Source organism: Schistocerca nitens, chromosome 1 (genome assembly GCF_023898315.1).
Source record: "Schistocerca nitens isolate TAMUIC-IGC-003100 chromosome 1, iqSchNite1.1, whole genome shotgun sequence".
Classification (NCBI taxonomy): domain Eukaryota; kingdom Metazoa; phylum Arthropoda; class Insecta; order Orthoptera; family Acrididae; genus Schistocerca; species Schistocerca nitens.
Window position 1 is genome coordinate 123,158,270 of NC_064614.1, and position 19,068 is coordinate 123,177,337.

At 41.8% G+C, this 19,068-nt stretch overlaps 1 protein-coding gene across 2 annotated transcripts in view; it reads left to right on the forward strand.

Annotated features, from left to right (window-relative positions):
- The window catches only part of LOC126242629 (facilitated trehalose transporter Tret1-2 homolog), a 284,620-nt gene that overhangs the window by 190,655 nt on the left and 74,897 nt on the right, over positions 1-19,068 (forward strand). For both annotated transcript variants that reach the window (XM_049948104.1, XM_049948103.1), the window contains exon 4: positions 12,127-12,388. In XM_049948104.1, coding sequence (XP_049804061.1) covers positions 12,127-12,388 — 262 coding nt within the window. The remainder of the gene's footprint in view (positions 1-12,126; positions 12,389-19,068) is intronic.

Genomic DNA, 19,068 nt, shown 5'->3' on the forward strand with positions numbered 1-19,068 from the left:
GATCCTACGGTCTTGGCGTGCATCCGTGCGTCGCTGCGGTCCGGTCCCAGGTCGATGGGCACGTGCACCTTCCGCCGACCACTGGCGAAAACATCGATGTACTGTGGAGACCTCACGGCCCACGTGTTGAGCAATTCGGCGGTACGTCCACCCGGCCTCCCGCATGCCCACTATACGCCCTCGCTCAAAGTCCGTCAACTGCACATACGGTTCACGTCCACGCTGTCGTGGCATGCTACCAGTGTTAAAGACTGCGATGGAGCTCCATATGCCACGGCAAACTGGCTGACACTGACGGCGGCGGTGCACAAATGCTGCGCAGCTAGCGCCATTCGACGGCCAACACCGCGGTTCCTGGTGTGTCCGCTGTGCCGTGCGTGTGATCATTGCTTGTACAGCCCTCTCGCAGTGTCCGGAGCAAGTATGGTGGGTCTGACACACCGGTGTCAATGTGTTCTTTTTTCCATTTCCAGGAGTGTAGTTAACATATTTCTGTGACAATATTCAGATTTGATTTCATTAATGTAGAGGTACTTCGATACATCGATATGTTTATATTGCAATGATATTATTCTTATGTGTATTCTTTCTTTTGTCACTATGATCTGTGACGTACTTGTAACTCTGATTTTTGGGCGCGTAAGCCGTGATTAGAGAGTCAGGTCTTGATCGTCATGTTGAAAAGACGCAAATTGTAATCAGTTTATGAAATGTGAACTTTAACAGTGAGGAAGATATTTTCAAGTATGTTTTATATTGTGAAGTGATGTTGCAACAAAAGTAATAAAAAAGAAGTGTAACTTAAATTCGGAGTGCTGAATACTTTTTTACATCACCATTGTCCTAACTTGCAAAAGTTTAATCTTCAAGAATGGTTTAAAAACTGTGCTCTAATGACACTTGCCACATAATATAACTTTGTTGTTGCCCGAAAATGCAATATTTAGCAGCGTGAGCAACACTACAATCATAGTTAATTTTTGACCTTTGTTGTGGTAGGGTTTTTAGAACTCCCAAGTATTTGGTAGATAGATCGCAGAACCAGTTTCAGTCTCTATCTCTACCGTTCCACTTTTGAATAGCACGACAAATAGATGTTCTATCTAACCAAAAGAATGCAGAAGTTGTACTTGGTAATGCAACGAATGTAAAGAGAGGAGATTGTGTTCAATGGGAAGAAATCATTTGTGGAGCTCCACAGGCCTCAGTCTAAGGTCCACTATTGTTTCTCATATATGTAAATGACCCACCATCTAATATACAACAAACAGAACTATCCATATTTTTGATTTACAGCTCATTGTATTGCCTGTGTTTGCAGTTACTATTTTTTTGGGATGTGAGGTCCTCCACGTATGCAAAACACCGTTTTTTTCAGTACCCAAACATGTTTCGGCACCACTGTGCCATCATCAGTGGGTTTTCGTTTTTATTTCTTCTGTAATGTGAACATTTTTGTTAAATGATTATAAAATTATGTGCATTTTTAGTTCAAACAGCAGATCATTTTTTTTGTAAATACCTTTACATTTGATATGCATGAATTTTCTGGATCACTTTTGTGTTAATTACTACAAGTAGCTTGTCATCTGCAACCAAACGATGTTGATGAGAAAGTTTTTGCTGGAAGTTAACCTATCTTCTAGAGTGTAATTTAGTTTTCCGCGATGTTTTCGCGCCTATTTTCGTATTTACTTACGTTTTCGTGTGGCAAGCATCACACTGTGTTCTGGTGTAGTGAAAAAGTGTTTTACTACGTTATTTGTGGAAAATACTTGTTATAGTTATGTATGAATCACAACATCTCAGCATGATGCGGAGAATGGAAGTGCTTGCCACACGAAAACGTAAGTAAATACAAAAATAGGCGCGAAAACATCGCGAAAAACTAAATTACATTCTAGAAGATAGGTTAACTTCCAGCAAAAACTTTCTCATCAACATCGTTTGGTTGCAGATGACAAGCTACTTGTAGTAATTAACACAAAAGTGATACAGAAAATTCATGCACATCAAATGTAAAGGTATTTACAAAAGAAATGAAACGTTGTTTGAACTAAAAATGCACATAATTTTATAATCATTTAACAAAAATGTTCACATTGCAGAATAAATAAAAACGATAGCCCACTGATGATGGTACAGTGGTGCCGAAACATGTTTGGGTACTGAGAAAAACGGTGTTTTGCATAGCTGGCGGACCTCACATAAAAAAAAACAGAATTAGTTCTTTTTGGAAATGACTCTAATGTTGTAATCAGTTCAAACATACATACACCTACAGAAGAAACTGTAAATAATGTTCTTAAAACTATTATTTAGTGGTTTTTCTGTAAATGGTCACACTCTACATTTCAAAAAGACACAACACTCATGTTTCAAGGTGGTAAAAACCTGGACAAGGATCGCGATTATATCGAAAAGTGACAAATTAATCTTGAATGTTGTGGTTGTCATCCTGTGTATACGGCATTTACTTTTCTTGTACAACAAAAATTAGAAAAAGAGGAGGCATTATTTTGTGGCTGACCCACGTAAAACACTAACTCCACCCCACAGGTCCTACAATTCCCTTTCTACAAGGCGGAAGACTGCTCAGCAACTTCCTAATTTCAGGAAGGCAAATAAGGTTTTTCATCAAACTCTTAATGCAATATGACCTAAAACATTACGATTAGAACTGCTCAGCGCCATACATAAACAAAATGAGCTTACATATCCCGAATTCTCCTCAAAAGCAACGATAATTAAGTCTTCGAATCACATCTGAAAATGTTTATTTACATCTACTATTATTTGCTTTCTTTACACATACCAATGACCTATACAGATGAACGTCTATCATAAATACATGAGAAAACACTTCCTAGCGCCAAACACACGAAACATCATTCTACCGAGCGAGGTGGAGCAATGGTTAGCACACTGGACTCGCATTCGGGAGGACGATTGTTTAATTCCGTCTGCCCATTCTGATTTAGGTTTCCAGTGATTTCCCTAAATCGCTACAGGCAAATGCCGGAATGGTTTCTTCGAAAGGGCACGGCCGACTTCCTTCCCCATCCTTCCCTAATCCGTTAGTCTCCTCTTCCCAAATCAACAACCATCCATCATTCTAGACAGAGATATAATGAGCGTGAGAAGACATTATAAACATATTCGCCAGCATCTATAAAGATGCACATGTTTACATTACAGTGAAGGCATCAGTTTAACACAAAAAGATTGCACATCACGCTTGAGACGCCATAGCACACGAAAGGCGGACTTCATATTGGGAATTATTTTCCGAAAAGCGTCATGCAAGAAATAAAGAAAAATAGAAACTGGCAGTAGCAAATGTTGTTGCATAACAGATAAACCATGTAATTCCATACTAACATCCAACATGATATTGCTGAATATGCCGGCTAAGTTTCCAATTGGCTTCAAATATGGCTGCGCTTTGGCCAGTTCGTGTTGTTAACATTGATCACTGAGGCACACAAACGGCGCGCACCCTTATCTCTTCCGAGTCAAAGTTTGAGATCAACATCTAAGTCACGTGATCGATGGCAAAAAGGCTACGCACTACTCAAAGTGCAGGCATCAGTTACAGTGAGGGGTTCCCTGGAATAACAAGTCCATTAAGTCGTTTTCCTGTTTCGTGCAAATATTGAATCTGTACCAACAAGTCTTTCTGTTGACAAAATACTATTACTGTCCGACAGATACAACGCCTTCTAGAAACATTTGACTGCTGTTTTTCGCCAAGTTGTGTTCCACAGACCGCCGTAGACAGCAGACAAACTCCCAAGTCTCTCGAACCTGCGTTTCGTGCGCGCTGTGCTGACACCTACTTATTAGGAATGTGGTATCTTAACGTGGAATTCAATTCTGAAAACGTCATACTGAAGCGAACAGAAACTGTGAAAAAATAAGTCAAGTAAGGAGAGTCCAGATGCGAAGGAAACGAAAAATTCGGCAAATGAAGTGGAAGAAAAAGGTCGCAAAGAAGAAGAGAAATTCTTGACAGTATTATTCTGCGCCGAAAACTGATAAGAAAGTCAGTTCTAAGAAACTTTGAGTCAGCGAGGAGTTGCGCAAAGAATGTTTTGTAAAAAGAAACTTAAAAGATTAAGAAGAGATCCATGAAAGATTCTGGGCTATGGGTGAAAAGAACACGAAAGGTAAATTGATTTTAAGTTTAATTGAAAAGAAGGAACTACTGTATCTAGAACGTCCATGGAATTAAGTCCGGTCCGAACCGCAGCTCTTCACAAATTTATCATCTAAAGTGCAACAAGAAATGTATTGAAGTCTGTAAATCCCTATTCCAGAGAGTTTTGCACAATACTGTACCGAGAGTCGTTTAAAAACGGTTTTAAAGCGTTAAGTGCTGGAGTTCGTACAGTAGAAAAAGACATAGGATAGATAACAAAGCAACAGACCGCATAAAACAGCCACGGAATTATTCGAAATGGTCCGATCTTACAGTTAGTGGGGCGTTTCCTTCCAAACAATCGCATTGTCGCCGAGGCAGATCGAAAAGGAAATATTTTGACAAGCCTGACTTGAGTGTTGCAAAATTATTCAAATCTTTACAATATTAATTACCCCATGAAACTGTACAGTATAAAACTTATCATAATTGCTTCAGAGAGAACAGTCCGTATTCATTTCGAAAACCACGAACTGATACGGATGATTTCTGCCGGGATTGTGAAGTTATATCGAGCGTCAACGCAAATGATCCTCGTAAAAAAGTGCATGAAGAACATAATAAAAGTTGCGCAGTAGAACAAACTGAAGAAAAAGTATTTGAGGTCGGCCAAATTTGAAAACACGGGTGCTCGAGTATGATTCCGCTCAGAAAGTGGCTCTAACTAAAGCGAACACTACTGTGCAATTCTTTAAGAAGCTACTGTGGTTCTATGTCTTTAATGTTTTCACTGTGACCGATCGAGTAAATTGTACTGTTTTCTAGAGGGGCCAGCAAAAAAAGATCCAAATTCCGTTTGTTCCTATGTACGATTTCATATTTAGTAAACTCAAGGATCCAACTAATATAGTTCTATAGGATTAATGCGGAGAGTAAAATAAAAATTTAGAAATGTTAAGAGTTTGTATTTGGCTTTAGAATCAAAAAACGTAACCATATAACACGGGTTACCAGCTAGGGGACACAATGTCAATGCGACCGTAGCTTTGGCCTCTATGGAAAACTTCTAAGACATACTGAAAAGGCGCCAATATATTACAGTGCTTCAGAATTGCGGAAAGAATCCAGCATCCTTTGAAGCGGTAGAAAGAGTTGACATAATTGAAGCCTGGGTATAAGCTTTATCACCATACTACGTCAAGAAACCCAAAGGAAAGACACAATTTGGAATACAAAAATATTTTCCTTTACGTTACAATAGAAACTCATTTTCAGTCTCGTCTTCTTATGCAGGAATATTTATTCCTCATCATATAAAAAAGAGGATGCGCATTAGCAATACTGAAGACTGGAATGGTCGTATCGAAGACGTCATGTCCTCTGATTACAGATGCAAAAGGTGTTTTCGCACTACTCAAGTTTCCACGAGAAGAAAATTCACAAATGCGTAGAAGTTACAAATTTGCGAAAGAAAATGAATACTCAGAATCTGAAACACAAAAGTGATCGTTAATAGCCATGTGAAGAATATTGAAGATCATTTGAGAGGAAGTCATTATGTGCTATTGATTTGTTTATTTAATTGAAAATGCATTTATTTCACATTGTAGATGATACTCTTACTAACAGTTTTTTAAAGAGGAATGTTATGTGTTTTGTCCGGTATTATATGAAATGACTTCAGGAATAACTTTAGAACCTCCTACTAATTTGCAAACAAACATGTTCGTTTAATAAATATGTAATTTTTGTTGCATTATAACGCTGCCTTTAATTTTAACGACTGTTTCATAGTAAAATTTGAAAAATTTAGTTTTAGTTTTTGATGTTATACAGTGATGTACATAAAAACAGCTTAAGTTTGGTACTATATTATTACTTCATCTCAGTCACTGTGTTTAACATGCTACATAATGATGTCATAGGGTATAAAACCACAATATTTCCGTTACATACGGCTGAAATTTAGTCCATGTATGAAAGATTGAAATGAATACAAAAAATGAAATGTTTGATGCTCTGTATCTCGATTTCAATATACTTCAGTTAAGTCGTTGTTGCACAGAACACGTCAGTTTTTCTCATTTAGAGGAGACCGGGGGAACACCGACATACCAGGCAGTACCAATGTTTTCTTAGTTCCGCAGCGCTTTAGTCGGTGGCAGAGAGCCTATATACACAGACAGTGGTCACTAGTGAAATTGCAGATGATTTTTTTTTTCCACAGGACCCTCTCGATTCGTATGTCCGTAGTGCTTTCTGGAGTTGGATTTTTGGTTTGAAGACGTTTCGAAAAGTGTTTCAGTCCACACAAACCATGTCTACAGATTTCTTGTCTTGGGAAGAAAAAAATTGACTTCGGAAATTCCTGGCCGTTGTTATTTACAAAATATTTCGCTTTTCTGTCCCAATGTCATATGTAGCTCAATAAGTAGTATTCAAAGATTTTAAATCATGTTGTCGGCAGTTCGAGCCTCAGTGTGAGCAAATTATATCTTTTACTTTTATCAGAATTGAATTTCTCGAATTGAAATGTCAATTGACAAATCCTGGATCATAATCTTTTTATGTTTAATTACTAATCTCAACAAAATGCGAGAATTCGTACCAATAGAATTCAGCTACTATGAAACTGTTTTGGCATGCTTCCATCGTTCGGCATTTTTAAACATTAGTACAAAAGTACGTCTTCTGGATTTTTCTGGTATAGGACACAGTTTCTAGATTCACGATGATCTCATCTAAAATATATTAAACTGAGTAGGAAAAAACTATATAGATGTTACTAACTTCAACAGTGAACATCCAAGCAGGAAACTCTGGAATCACTTCAGAGCACTTTCTTATCTGTATTAACTATAACGAAGGTAGATACTATGTTTTTAGTGCGTCTTTTATCATGGTTTTCGTAACGTTTCGAGCATTAGCGAAGCCATTGAAGTCACGTCTCCACCACGATATCTGAGAATGGGGTAATATCGAGAGATGAATAAGGGGCAATGTCGACTGTGTGTCGATATTTCCCGATGCCCTGATCTTCCGAAAAAAGGTGATTACACTTAAGTATCGTGTTACATCTAATTTCACACGGTGAGGACAAGAAACGAAGTTAGAAGGGCTAAATGAACTGAAGAAACCCTAAAAAGTTTAGTGAAGTCATGGAGATCACTGAACAGCATATCAAAGCAGCTGAACGAACCAAGAATTACGCTTTGTGATCGCTTACAATCAAAACTAGACAAGAAACCTTCCTCGCTGAGAAGAACTGTTTTTGCTCCTGTACAGGAGCAGTAATCAGTCAACCATGTGACTACATTGGCACAATTGTTCTACGGCATTTGTCTCGTTAAGTTGCGGCGAATTGCTTCTGATCTTCGTGAAAGCTTAGGCCTTAGGCACAATTTCAATATTATTAAAAAGACTGGAGAAGATTCAGTTTCTGATTTTAAAGAAAGAAATCCTAAAATAAGCTTGAGAAAACCGTTAGCAACAAATATCAATAGAGCTCTAGGTTCCAATAAAGCTAAAGGGGGGTATTTTTTTTCAAGCTTGGACACCATTTTCGAAAAATATGCTGTGCTCGTATTTTGATATATGCTAAGATGGTAAGTGTTACTTTCTTAGAACAGAAATGTTATTTTGTCTGTATTTCAGATTGCTGACTTTACGCTGTAAGGGTATTTATATTACGCAGGTACTGGGGGTGATCCCGACAGTTTGTAGCCTAAAAAAAAGTATATATAGCTCCAAAGATATTCAACATATTTCGATTTTTCTTGTGCAGATCTGAGTCTAACATTCTTGGTCACACATCGTGCCATGAATTTTTCGACGGAAATGACAGATTACAAAACAAAACGAAAAATTTCTTAAGGTGTCAATAATCATCCGGTCTCCCTTATACCTGAAAGGAAGCATTGATTTTATCTGTTGAACGATTTGTTTTATTGGTATTATTTACAGTAATAACTAATTCAATTTGATTTCTCCGAAACCGTTAATGCAACAGCTATCGCTTTACATTTGTCCAGGTGAAAGCGTAACGAACAGTTTGAAACATTGTAATATTTCTTCCTTTTTACAGACGACAGACTTACGCCTCCTCAATTAATTCCTGTGTCTGTTGCATTATGAGTAATTTAATTTGTCGTTTCCTCATGTGTAGAAGACGAAATGTCAGACTGCCAGGAACCATTTATTTTTCAGACCATTCCCATCAGGGCAAATCAATGACAACCTTGTACCACGGACAGTTCAAACAAACAAACGACCGATAACGAAATATTGGAACTAATGACGCCCCACAAGGGCAGACCCAGTTACAATTTTGCAAGACGAACAACTAAATGACACACATGAAGTACTCAATAATAAACTCCACGTGGAGTTATCCAGTACTCGTGTGTCAACGTAACCAGGGCGCAGTGTCCTCCAACCGTTGCTTTAACCGCCGATCTCCTTCGAGCAACACCAGTATTGTGCAACCGAAGCGCTCTTGCATGCAAAGGGGAGCTCTTTTCCAACTTACAGCTTCCCAAACAACGGCTCACAACTACAACTAGGCCGCGCTATCATTTCAGCTGCGGCCAAGTCGTTTTCCGGCACGTACATGGACTGAGACAGCAAAGGACTTGGAAGAGCAGTTGAACGGAATGGACAGTGTCTTGAAAGGAGGATATAAGATGAACATCAACAAAAGCAAAACGAGGATAATGGAATGTAGTCAAATTAAATCGGGTGATGCTGAGGGGATTAGATTAGGAAATGAGACACTTAAAGTAGTAAAGGAGTTTTGCTATTTAGGGAGTAAAATAACTGATGATGGTCGAAGTAGAGAGGATATAAAATGTAGACTGGCAATGGCAAGGAAATCGTTTCTGAAGAAGAGAAATTTGTTAACATCGAGTATAGATTTAAGTGTCAGGAAGTCGTTTCTGAAAGTATTTGTATGGAGTGTAGCCATGTATGGAAGTGAAACATGGACGATAACCAGTTTGGACAAGAAGAGAATAGGAGCTTTCGAAATGTGGTGCTACAGAAGAATGCTGAAGATAAGGTGGGTAGATCACGTAACTAATGAGGAGGTATTGAATAGGATTGGGGAGAATAGAAGTTTGTGGCACAACTTGACTAGAAGAAGGGATCGGTTGGTAGGACATGTTTTGAGGCATCAAGGGATCACAAATTTAGCATTGGACGGCAGCGTGGAGGGTAAAAATCGTAGAGGGAGACCAAGAGATGAATACACTAAGCACATTCAGAAGGATGTAGGTTGCAGTAGGTACTGGGAGATGAAGAAGCTTGCACAGGATAGAGTAGCATGGAGAGCTGCATGAAACCAGTCTCAGGACTGAAGACCACAACAACAACAACAACATGGACTGAAATGAAATGTCGTGTGGCGAGGGACTTCCGGCGGGTAGACCTGATCGAGGTGACGCCACTTCGGTGACTTCCGCGTCGATGAGGACGAAAAGAAGATGATGAAGACGACACAAACACCCAGTCTCGGAGAAAATCAGCACCCACTCCCGTGGAAAGTCTGCAACCCAGCCGGGATTCGAAACCGCCCCCCCCCCTCCCCCCACCCCCCGGCATGACAACATGACAAGCCGCTGCGCTGTCCACTCCGTTACGGTGGCGGACCATACCTCATGCCGCTGCTAGCTCAAGATTCCCGTCGCTGCCCGTCAAACACCACCTCGAGCACCAATTCGCACCGTAAGCATCTCTGGCAAAGAGATTCTACACAACCAGCTATTCCACCAGAGAGGCACAGCCTTCTGAAATGGCATCTCAAAAGAAGACGAACTAAATATTCCTGAATTCGAATCGAGAACAGCTGCCAATATGAGTAACGTAGAAGTAAATATCCTCGGAGTAGTGAAGCAACTTAAATCACTTTATAAAAGCAAGTCTTCTGGTCCACACTGTATATCAATTAGGTTCCTTTCGGAGTATGCTGATGCATTAGCTCCATACTTAACAATCATACAGAACCGTTCCCACGGCGGAAGATCCATACCCAAATACTGCAAAGTTGCACAGGTCACAAAAATATTCAAGAAAGGTCGTAGGAGTAACCCACTAAATTACAGGCCCATATCGTTAATGTCGATATGCAGCAGGATTTTGGAACATATATTGTGTTAGAACATTATGATTGGCTCAAATGGCTCTGAGCACTACGGGACTTAACATCTATGGTCATCAGTCCCCTAGAACTTAGAACTACTTAAACCTAACTAACCTAAGGACAGCACACAACACCCAGCCATCACGAGGCAGAGAAAATCCCTGACCCCGCCGGGAATCGAACCCGGGAACCCGGGCGTGGGAAGCGAGAACGCTACCGCACGACCACGAGATGCGGGCGAACATTATGATTAAAACGTTCTATTGACACACAGTCAACATGGGTTTAGAAAACATCGTTCCTGTGAAACACAACTACCTCTTTATTCGCATGAAGTGTTGAATGCTATTGACAATGGATTTCAGATTGATTCCGTATTTCTGGATTTCCGGAAGGCTTTTGACACTGTACCACACAAGCGGCTCGTAGTGAAATTGCGTGCTTATGCAATATCGTCTCAGTTATGTGAGTGGATTTGTGATTTCCTGTCAGAGAGGTCACAGTTTGTAGTAATTGTCCTAAAGTCATCGAGTAAAACAGAAGTGATTTCTGCCGTTCCCCAAGGTAGTGTTGCAGGCCCTTTGCTGTTCTTTATCTACATAAACGATTTTGGAGACAATCTGAGCTGCCGCTTCGGTTGTTTGCAGATGACGCTGTCGTTTATCGACTAATAAAGTCATCAAAAGATCAAAACAAACTGCAAAACGATTTAGAAAAGATATGTGAATGGTGCGAAAAGTGGCAGTTGGCCCTAAATAACGAAAAGTGTGAGGTCATCCACATGAGTGCTAAAAGGAACTCAGACTTCGTTTACATGATAAATCAGTCTAATCTAAAAGCCGTAAATTCAACTAAACACCTAGGTATTACAATTACGAACAACTTAAATTGGAAGGAACACATAGAAAATGTTGTGAGGAAGGCTAACCAAAGACTGCGATTTATTGGCAGGACACTTAGAACATGTAACAGACCTACTAAGGAGACCGCCTACACTACGCTTGTCTGTTCTGTTTTACAATACTGCTGCGCGGTGTGGGATTCTTACCGGATAGGACTGACGGAGTACATCGAAAAAGTTCAAAGAAAGGCAACACGTTTTGTATAATCGCGAAATATGGGTGAGAGTGTCACAGAAATGATACAGGATTTGAACTGGACATCATTAAAACAAAGACGTTTTTGGTTGCGGAGGGATCTTCTCACGAAATTTCAATCACCAACTTTCTCCTCCGAATGCGAAAATATTTTTTTGGCGCCGACTTACATAGGAACAAACGACCACCATGATAAAATAAGGGAAATCAGAGCTCGTACGGAAAGGTACAGGTGTTCGTTCTTTCCGCGCGCTATACGAGATTGGAATAATCCTCACAGCTTCAATTCTGCCAGTACCTCCTACCTTCCAAACACTACAGAAGCTCTTCTGTGAACCTTGCAGAACTAGCATTCCTGGAAGAAAGGATATTGCGGAGACATGGCTTAGCCACAGCCTGGTGGATGTTTCCAGAATGAGATTTTCATTGTGCAGCGGAGTGTTTCTGCAGTGGTTTGATGAACCCTCTGCCAGGCACTTGAATGTGATTTGCAGAGTATCCACGTAGATATAGAAGCCGAAAAATACCAAACTTTGCGGAAGGTTTCGGCGCACGCCACAGTATACACCAATGTCCTGATAAATTATTTGACAAAAAAAAAGAAGACAGTCGAGATTATAGCCAGTAAGACAATGGCAACATGTACAAAATTTGGTTCGATCATCTCTCAAACAGTACAAGTGACAGTAGCTCGTGTGTACCCGCGCGTTTTCCCGTGCGCCCCTCGCTTGACGCGCCCCTGCTCTGCGCAGGTGAACGAGAGCGCGCACGCGCGCGTGCGCGGGGTGCTGGGTTCGCTGCCGGCGCTGTTCATGTCGGGCGGCATCCTGCTGGCCTACGTGCTGGGCGCGTGGCTGCCGTGGCAGGCGCTGGCCGGCGCGTGCGCAGTGCCGCCCGCGCTGCTCTTCCTGTCGCTGCTGCCGCTGCCAGAGTCGCCCGTCTGGCTGGCCGACCGCGGCCGACACGCGGACGCCGCGCGCGCCATGGCCTGGCTACACCGCGACAGCGTCTTCGGTAAACACGCTGCTGCCTGCCGGCCGCTGAAAGCGCGACGGCGCGCCTACACAAAATTAACAATTACTCAGTTAAGCGGGGTAGGACGTCAAACGGGCCGACTTGGAGCAGGAGAGGCACCAAAAGACATTTTATTTTCTACTGTCTATACTTTTACAAATAAATTCATAAAACTTTGTCAGCATCACCAGGAAGGATTCAGGATTCACACTCGTAGCAGTGGAAGTCCAAAAACATAACAAAATAACTTTTTTTTAGATATGAAATTTCATCATTTTTTCACTTACTGTTGGCTGCATTTGTTGCTGTAGGTACATTTTTCTTCACAAGTAAGAGAGATTCTTTGATGAATTTTGCACAGCATACAAACCATACTTACAGGTGTATGAAACTCTAGAATTTTCCAAATCTATTAAAAACTGTGGTAAAAATTGAAATAATTAACTACAAAATTTGATTTTTTTCTAAACATAAAGTTAAAAACCTAACAGCTCATTCACTTTTTCACAAATTAAATACACTCCTGGAAATTGAAATAAGAACACCGTGAATTCATTGTCCCAGGAAGGGGAAACTTTAATGACACATTCCTGGGGTCAGATACATCACATGATCACACTGACAGAACCACAGGCACATAGACACAGGCAACAGAGCATGCACAATGTCGGCACTAGTACAGTGTATATCCACCTTTCGCAGCAATGCAGGCTGCTATTCTCCCATGGAGACGATCGTAGAGATGCTGGATGTAGTCCTGTGGAACGGCTTGCCATGCCATTTCCACCTGGCGCCTCAGTTGGACCAGCGTTCGTGCTGGACGTGCAGACCGCGTGAGACGACGCTTCATCCAGTCCCAAACATGCTCAATGGGGGACAGATCCGGAGATCTTGCTGGCCACGGTAGTTGACTTACACCTTCTAGAGCACGTTGGGTGGCACGGGATACATGCGGACGTGCATTGTCCTGTTGGAACAGCAAGTTCCCTTGCCGGTCTAGGAATGGTAGAACGATGGGTTCGATGACGGTTTGGATCTACCGTGCACTATTCAGTGTCCCCTCGACGCTCACCAGTGGTGTACGGCCAGTGTAGGAGATCGCTCCCCACACCATGATGCCGGGTGTTGGCCCTGTGTGCCTCGGTTGTATGCAGTCCTGATTGTGGCGCTCACCTGCACGGCGCCAAACACGCATACGACCATCATTGGCACCAAGGCAGAAGCGACTCTCCTCGCTGAAGACGACACGTCTCCATTCGTCCCTCCATTCACGCCTGTCGCGACACCACTGGAGGCGGGCTGCACGATGTTGGGGCGTGAGCGGAAGACGGCCTAACGGTGTGCGGGACCGTAGCCCAGCTTCATGGAGACGGTTGCGAATGGTCCTCGCCGATACCCCAGGAGCAACAGTGTCCCTAATTTGCTGGGAAGTGGCGGTGCGGTCCCCTACGGCACTGCGTAGGATCCTACGGTCTTGGCGTGCATCCGTGCGTCGCTGCGGTCCGGTCCCAGGTCGACGGGCACGTGCACCTTCCGCCGACCACTGGCGACAACATCGATGTACTGTGGAGATCTCACGCCCCACGTGTTGAGCAATTCGGCGGTACGTCCACCCGGCCTCCCGCATGCCCACTATACGCCCTCGCTCAAAGTCCGTCAACTGCACATACGGTTCACGTCCACGCTGTCGCGGCATGCTACCAGTGTTAAAGACTGCGATGGAGCTCCGTATGCCACGGCAAACTGGCTGACACTGACGGCGGCGGTGCACAAATGCTGCGCAGCTAGCACCATTCGACGGCCAACACCGCGGTTCCTGGTGTGTCCGCTGTGCCGTGCGTGTGATCATTGCGAGAGGGCTGTACAAGCAGTGTCCGGAGCAAGTATGGTTGGTCTGACACAACGGTGTCAATGTGTTCTTTTTTCCATTTCCAGGAGTGTAGATTCTAGAGTTTCAGACACCTGTAAATATGGTTTGTATGCTGTGCAAACTCCATCGAACAGTCTCTCTTACTTATGAAGAAAAGTGTACCTATAGCAACAAATGCAGCCAATAGTAAGTGAAAAAATGATGAAATTTCACATGTAAAAAAAATTATTTTGTTACGATTTTGAATTCCCGCTGCTACGAGTGTGAATCCTGAATCCTTCCTGGTGATGCTGACAAAGTTTTATGAATTTACTTGTAAAAGTATAGACAGTGGAAATTAAAATGTCCTGTGCTGCCTCTCCTGCTCCAATCGGCCCGTTTGACGTCCTACCCCCCTTAAAAGTACTGACCCTACGACTTCTCATAGAACATAGGTTAAGAAAATTAGATTAGGTTAGATTAGTTTTTCGTTCCATACATCCGTGCTGAGGAGATCCTCGTGGATGTGCAACATGTCAATATTTTTTTTACCTGAAATAACAATACTAATAGTATGAATAAATACAATACATCATTTGTGTCTATTAAAAAATTCGTCAATGGAGTAGAAGGAGTTGGCCACTAGTAAGTCTTTCAGGCTCCTTTTAAACTGATCTTTATTTGTAACTAATTTTTTTTGTTTGTTGGCAAATTATTGAAGATGAGTGTTCCTGAATAGTGGACCCCTTGTCCTTGTGCTTATCATTTTTGTTCCTGTTATTGTATGTATGAACTGAGCTGTTTGTTGGAAAAAGAGATACATTATTTAGGACAAATTTCAAAAAAAAAAAAATGTTCAACTATGTGTGAAATCTTATTGGACTTAACTGCTAAGGTCATCAGTCCCTAAGCTTACACACTACTTAACCTAAATCATCCTACGGACAAACACACACACCCATGGCCGAGGGAGGACTCGAACCTCCGCCGGGACCAGCCGCACAGTCCACGACTGCAGCGCCTTAGACAAATTTCATTGACTTACTTGACTTAATTCCTTTGGCCCCTATGGGGGCATAGGGCATCCAGGAGAACTCGCCATCCGTCTCTGTCTTTGGCCATTTGCCTCAATTCTGCCCAGATCTTGCCAACTTTTTTTGCTTCCCCTTCCACTATGCTCTTCCATGTGCCCCTTGGTCTCCCTCTCTTTCTTGTTCCCTGGGGATTCCTTCCAACGCTTTTTTCTCGATGGCTCCATCTGGTTTTCTCAAGGTGTGCCCCAACCTGCCCCACTTTCTATCTCGTATCTGGTCTTAGGTGTCTGGTTTAGGTATCTGGTTTGTTATTCGCCAGAGCTCCTCATTACATATTTTTTCTGGCCACCAGATATTCATGATGCGTCGAAGACATCTATTTATGAAGCTTTGTAACTGGCTTGTTATCTGTTTATCCATTTTCCAGCTTTCACTGGCGTACAGAAGGACAGCCTTCACATTTGTATTAAAAATACGGATTTTTGTTTTGTATGTGATATTTCTATTTTTCCATATTGGATACAATTGTATGAAGGCAGCATTTGCCTTTTTAATGCGGTTTTTCACGTCATCTCCAGCTCCACCATCTTCCGCCACTCTACTACCCAGATACAGGAATGAGTTGACAGTCTCCACTCGCTGCTCAATAGAGGTCTGCGCGGATGCAGATTGTTGTTGTTGTTGTGGTCTTCAGTCCTGAGACTGGTTTGATGCAGCTCTCCATGCTACTCTATCCTGTGCAAGCTTCTTCATCTCCCAGTACCTACTGCAACCTACATCCTTCTGAATCTGCTTAGTGTATTCATCTCTTGGTCTCCCTCTACGATTTTTACCCTCCACGCTGCCCTCCAATGCTAAATTTGTGATCCCTTGATGCCTCAAAACATGTCCTACCAACCGATCCCTTCTTCTAGTCAAGTTGTGCCACAAACTCCTCTTCTCCCCAATCCTATTCAATACCTCCTCATTAGTTACGTGATCTACCCACCTTGTCTTCAGCATTCTTCTGTAGCACCACATTTCGAAAGCTTCTATTCTCTTCTTGTCCAAACTGGTTATCGTCCATGTTTCACTTCCATACATGGCTACACTCCATACAAATACTTTCAGAAACGACTTCCTGACACTTAAATCTATACTCGATGTTAACAAATTTCTCTTCTTCAGAAACGCTTTCCTTGCCATTGCCAGTCTACATTTTATATCCTCTCTACTTCGACCATCATCAGTTATTTTACTCCCTAAATAGCAAAACTCTTTTACCACTTTAAGTGTCTCATTTCCTAATCTAATCCCCTCAGCATCACCTGATTTAATTTGACTACATTTCATTATCCTCGTTTTGCTTTTGTTGATGTTCATCTTATATCCTCCTTTCAAGACACTGTCCATTCCGTTTAACTGCTCTTGCAAGTCTTTTGCTGTCTCTGACAGAATTACAATGTCATCGGCGAACCTCAAAGTTTTTACTTCTTCTCCATGAATTTTAATACCTACTCCGAATTTTTCTTTTGTTTCTTTTACTGCTTGCTCAATATACAGATTGAATAACATCGGGGAGAGGCTACAACCCTGTCTCACTCCTTTCCCAACCACTGCTTCCCTTTCATGCCCCTCGACTCTTATAACTGCCATCTGGTTTCTGTACAAATTGTAAATAGCCTTCCGCTCCTTGTATTTTACCCCTGCCACCTTCAGAATTTGAAAGAGAGTATTCCAGTTAACGTTGTCAAAAGCTTTCTCTAAGTCTACAAATGCTTGCCTTTTCTTAATCTTTCTTCTAAGATAAGTCGTAAAGTTAGTATTGCCTCACGTGTTCCAACATTTCTACGGAATCCAAACTGATCTTCCCCGAGGTCCGCTTCTACCAGTTTTTCCATTCGTCTGTAAAGAATTCGCGTTAGTATTTTGCAGCTGTGACTTATTAAACTGATAGTTCGGTAATTTTCACATCTGTCAACACCTGCTTTCTTTGGGATTGGAATTATTATATTCTTCTTGAAGTCTGTGGGTATTTCACCTGTCTCATACATCTTGCTCACCAGATGGTACAGTTTTGTCATGACTGGCTCTCCCAAGGCCATCAGTAGTTCTAATGGAATGTTGTCTACTCCCGAGGCCTTGTTTCGACTCAGGTCTTTCAGTGCTCTGTCAAACTCTTCACGCAGTATCTTATCTCCCATCTCATCTTCATCTACATCCTCTTCCATTTCCATAATATTGTCCTCAAGTACATCGCCCTTGTATAAACCCTCTATATACTCCTTCCACCTTTCTGCCTTCCCTTCTTTGCTTAAAACTGGGTTGCCATCTGAGCTCTTGATATTCATACAAGTGGTTCTCTTCTCTCCAAAGGTCTCTTTAATTTTCCTGTAGGCAGTATCTATCTTACCCCTAGCGAGACAAGCCTCTACATCCTTACATTTGTCCTCTAGCCATCCCTGCTTAGCCATTTTGCACTTCCTGTCGATTTCATTTTTGAGACGTTTGTATTCCTTTTTGACTGCTTCATTTACTGCATTTTTATATTTTCTCCTATCATCAATTAAATTCAATATTTCTTCTGTTACCCAAGGATTTCTATTAGCCCTCGTCTTTTTACCTACTTGATCCTCTGCTGCCTTCACTACTTCATCCCTCAGAGCTACCCATTCTTCTTCTACTGTATTTCTTTCCCCCATTCCTGTCAATTGTTCCCTTATGCTCTCCCTGAAACTCTCTACAACCTCTGGTTCTTTCAGTTTATCCAGGTCCCATCTCCTTAAATTCCCACCTTTTTGCAGTTTCTTCAGTTTCAATCTGCAGTTCATAACCAATAGATTGTGGTCAGAATCTACATCTGCCCCTGGAAATGTCTTACAATTTAAAACCTGGTTCCTAAATCTCTGTCTTACCATTATATAATCTATCTGATACCTTTTAGTATCTCCAGGATTCTTCCAGGTATACAATCTTCGTTTATTATTCTTGAACCAAGTGTTAACTATGATTAAGTCATGCTCTGTGCAAAATTCTACCAGGCGGCTTCCTCTTTCATTTCTTCCCCCCAATCCATATTCACCTACTATGTTTCCTTCTCTCCCTTTTCCTACTGACGAATTCCAGTCACCCATGACTATTAAATTTTCGTCTCCCTTCACTACCTGAATAATTTCATTTATCTCATCATACATTACATCAATTTCTTCATCATCTGCAGAGCTAGTTGGCATATAAACTTATACTACTGTAGTAGGCATGGGCTTTGTGTCTATCTTGGCCACAATAATGCGTTCACTATGCTGTTTGTAGTAGCTAACCCGCACTCCTATTTTTTTATTCATTATTAAACCTACTCCTGCATTACCCCTATTTGATTTTGTATTTATAACCCTGTAATCACCTGACCAAAAGTCTTGTTCCTCCTGCCACCGAACTTCACTAATTCCCACTATATCTAACTTTAACCTATCCATTTCCCTTTTTAAATTTTCTAACCTACCTGCCCGATTAAGGGATCTGACATTCCACGCTCCGATCCGTAGAATGCCAGTTTTCTTTCTCCTGATAACTACGTCCTCTTGAGTAGTCCCCGCCCGGATGCACATATCCGCGGATATATTCGCGGATATCCGCGGTATTTGTTACTTGGCGGATAAAATCGCGACCGGCGCGGATATCCGCGGGTCATCTGCGGATAATGAGCAAGTCATCTGCCCAGTACGTATGTTGCAATGTTAGTTGATAACTTCATGTCTGTTGACATACTTGGAATCTTGCAGGCCAGGATGGAGCGGATATCTGTTGTCCTCAGCCCC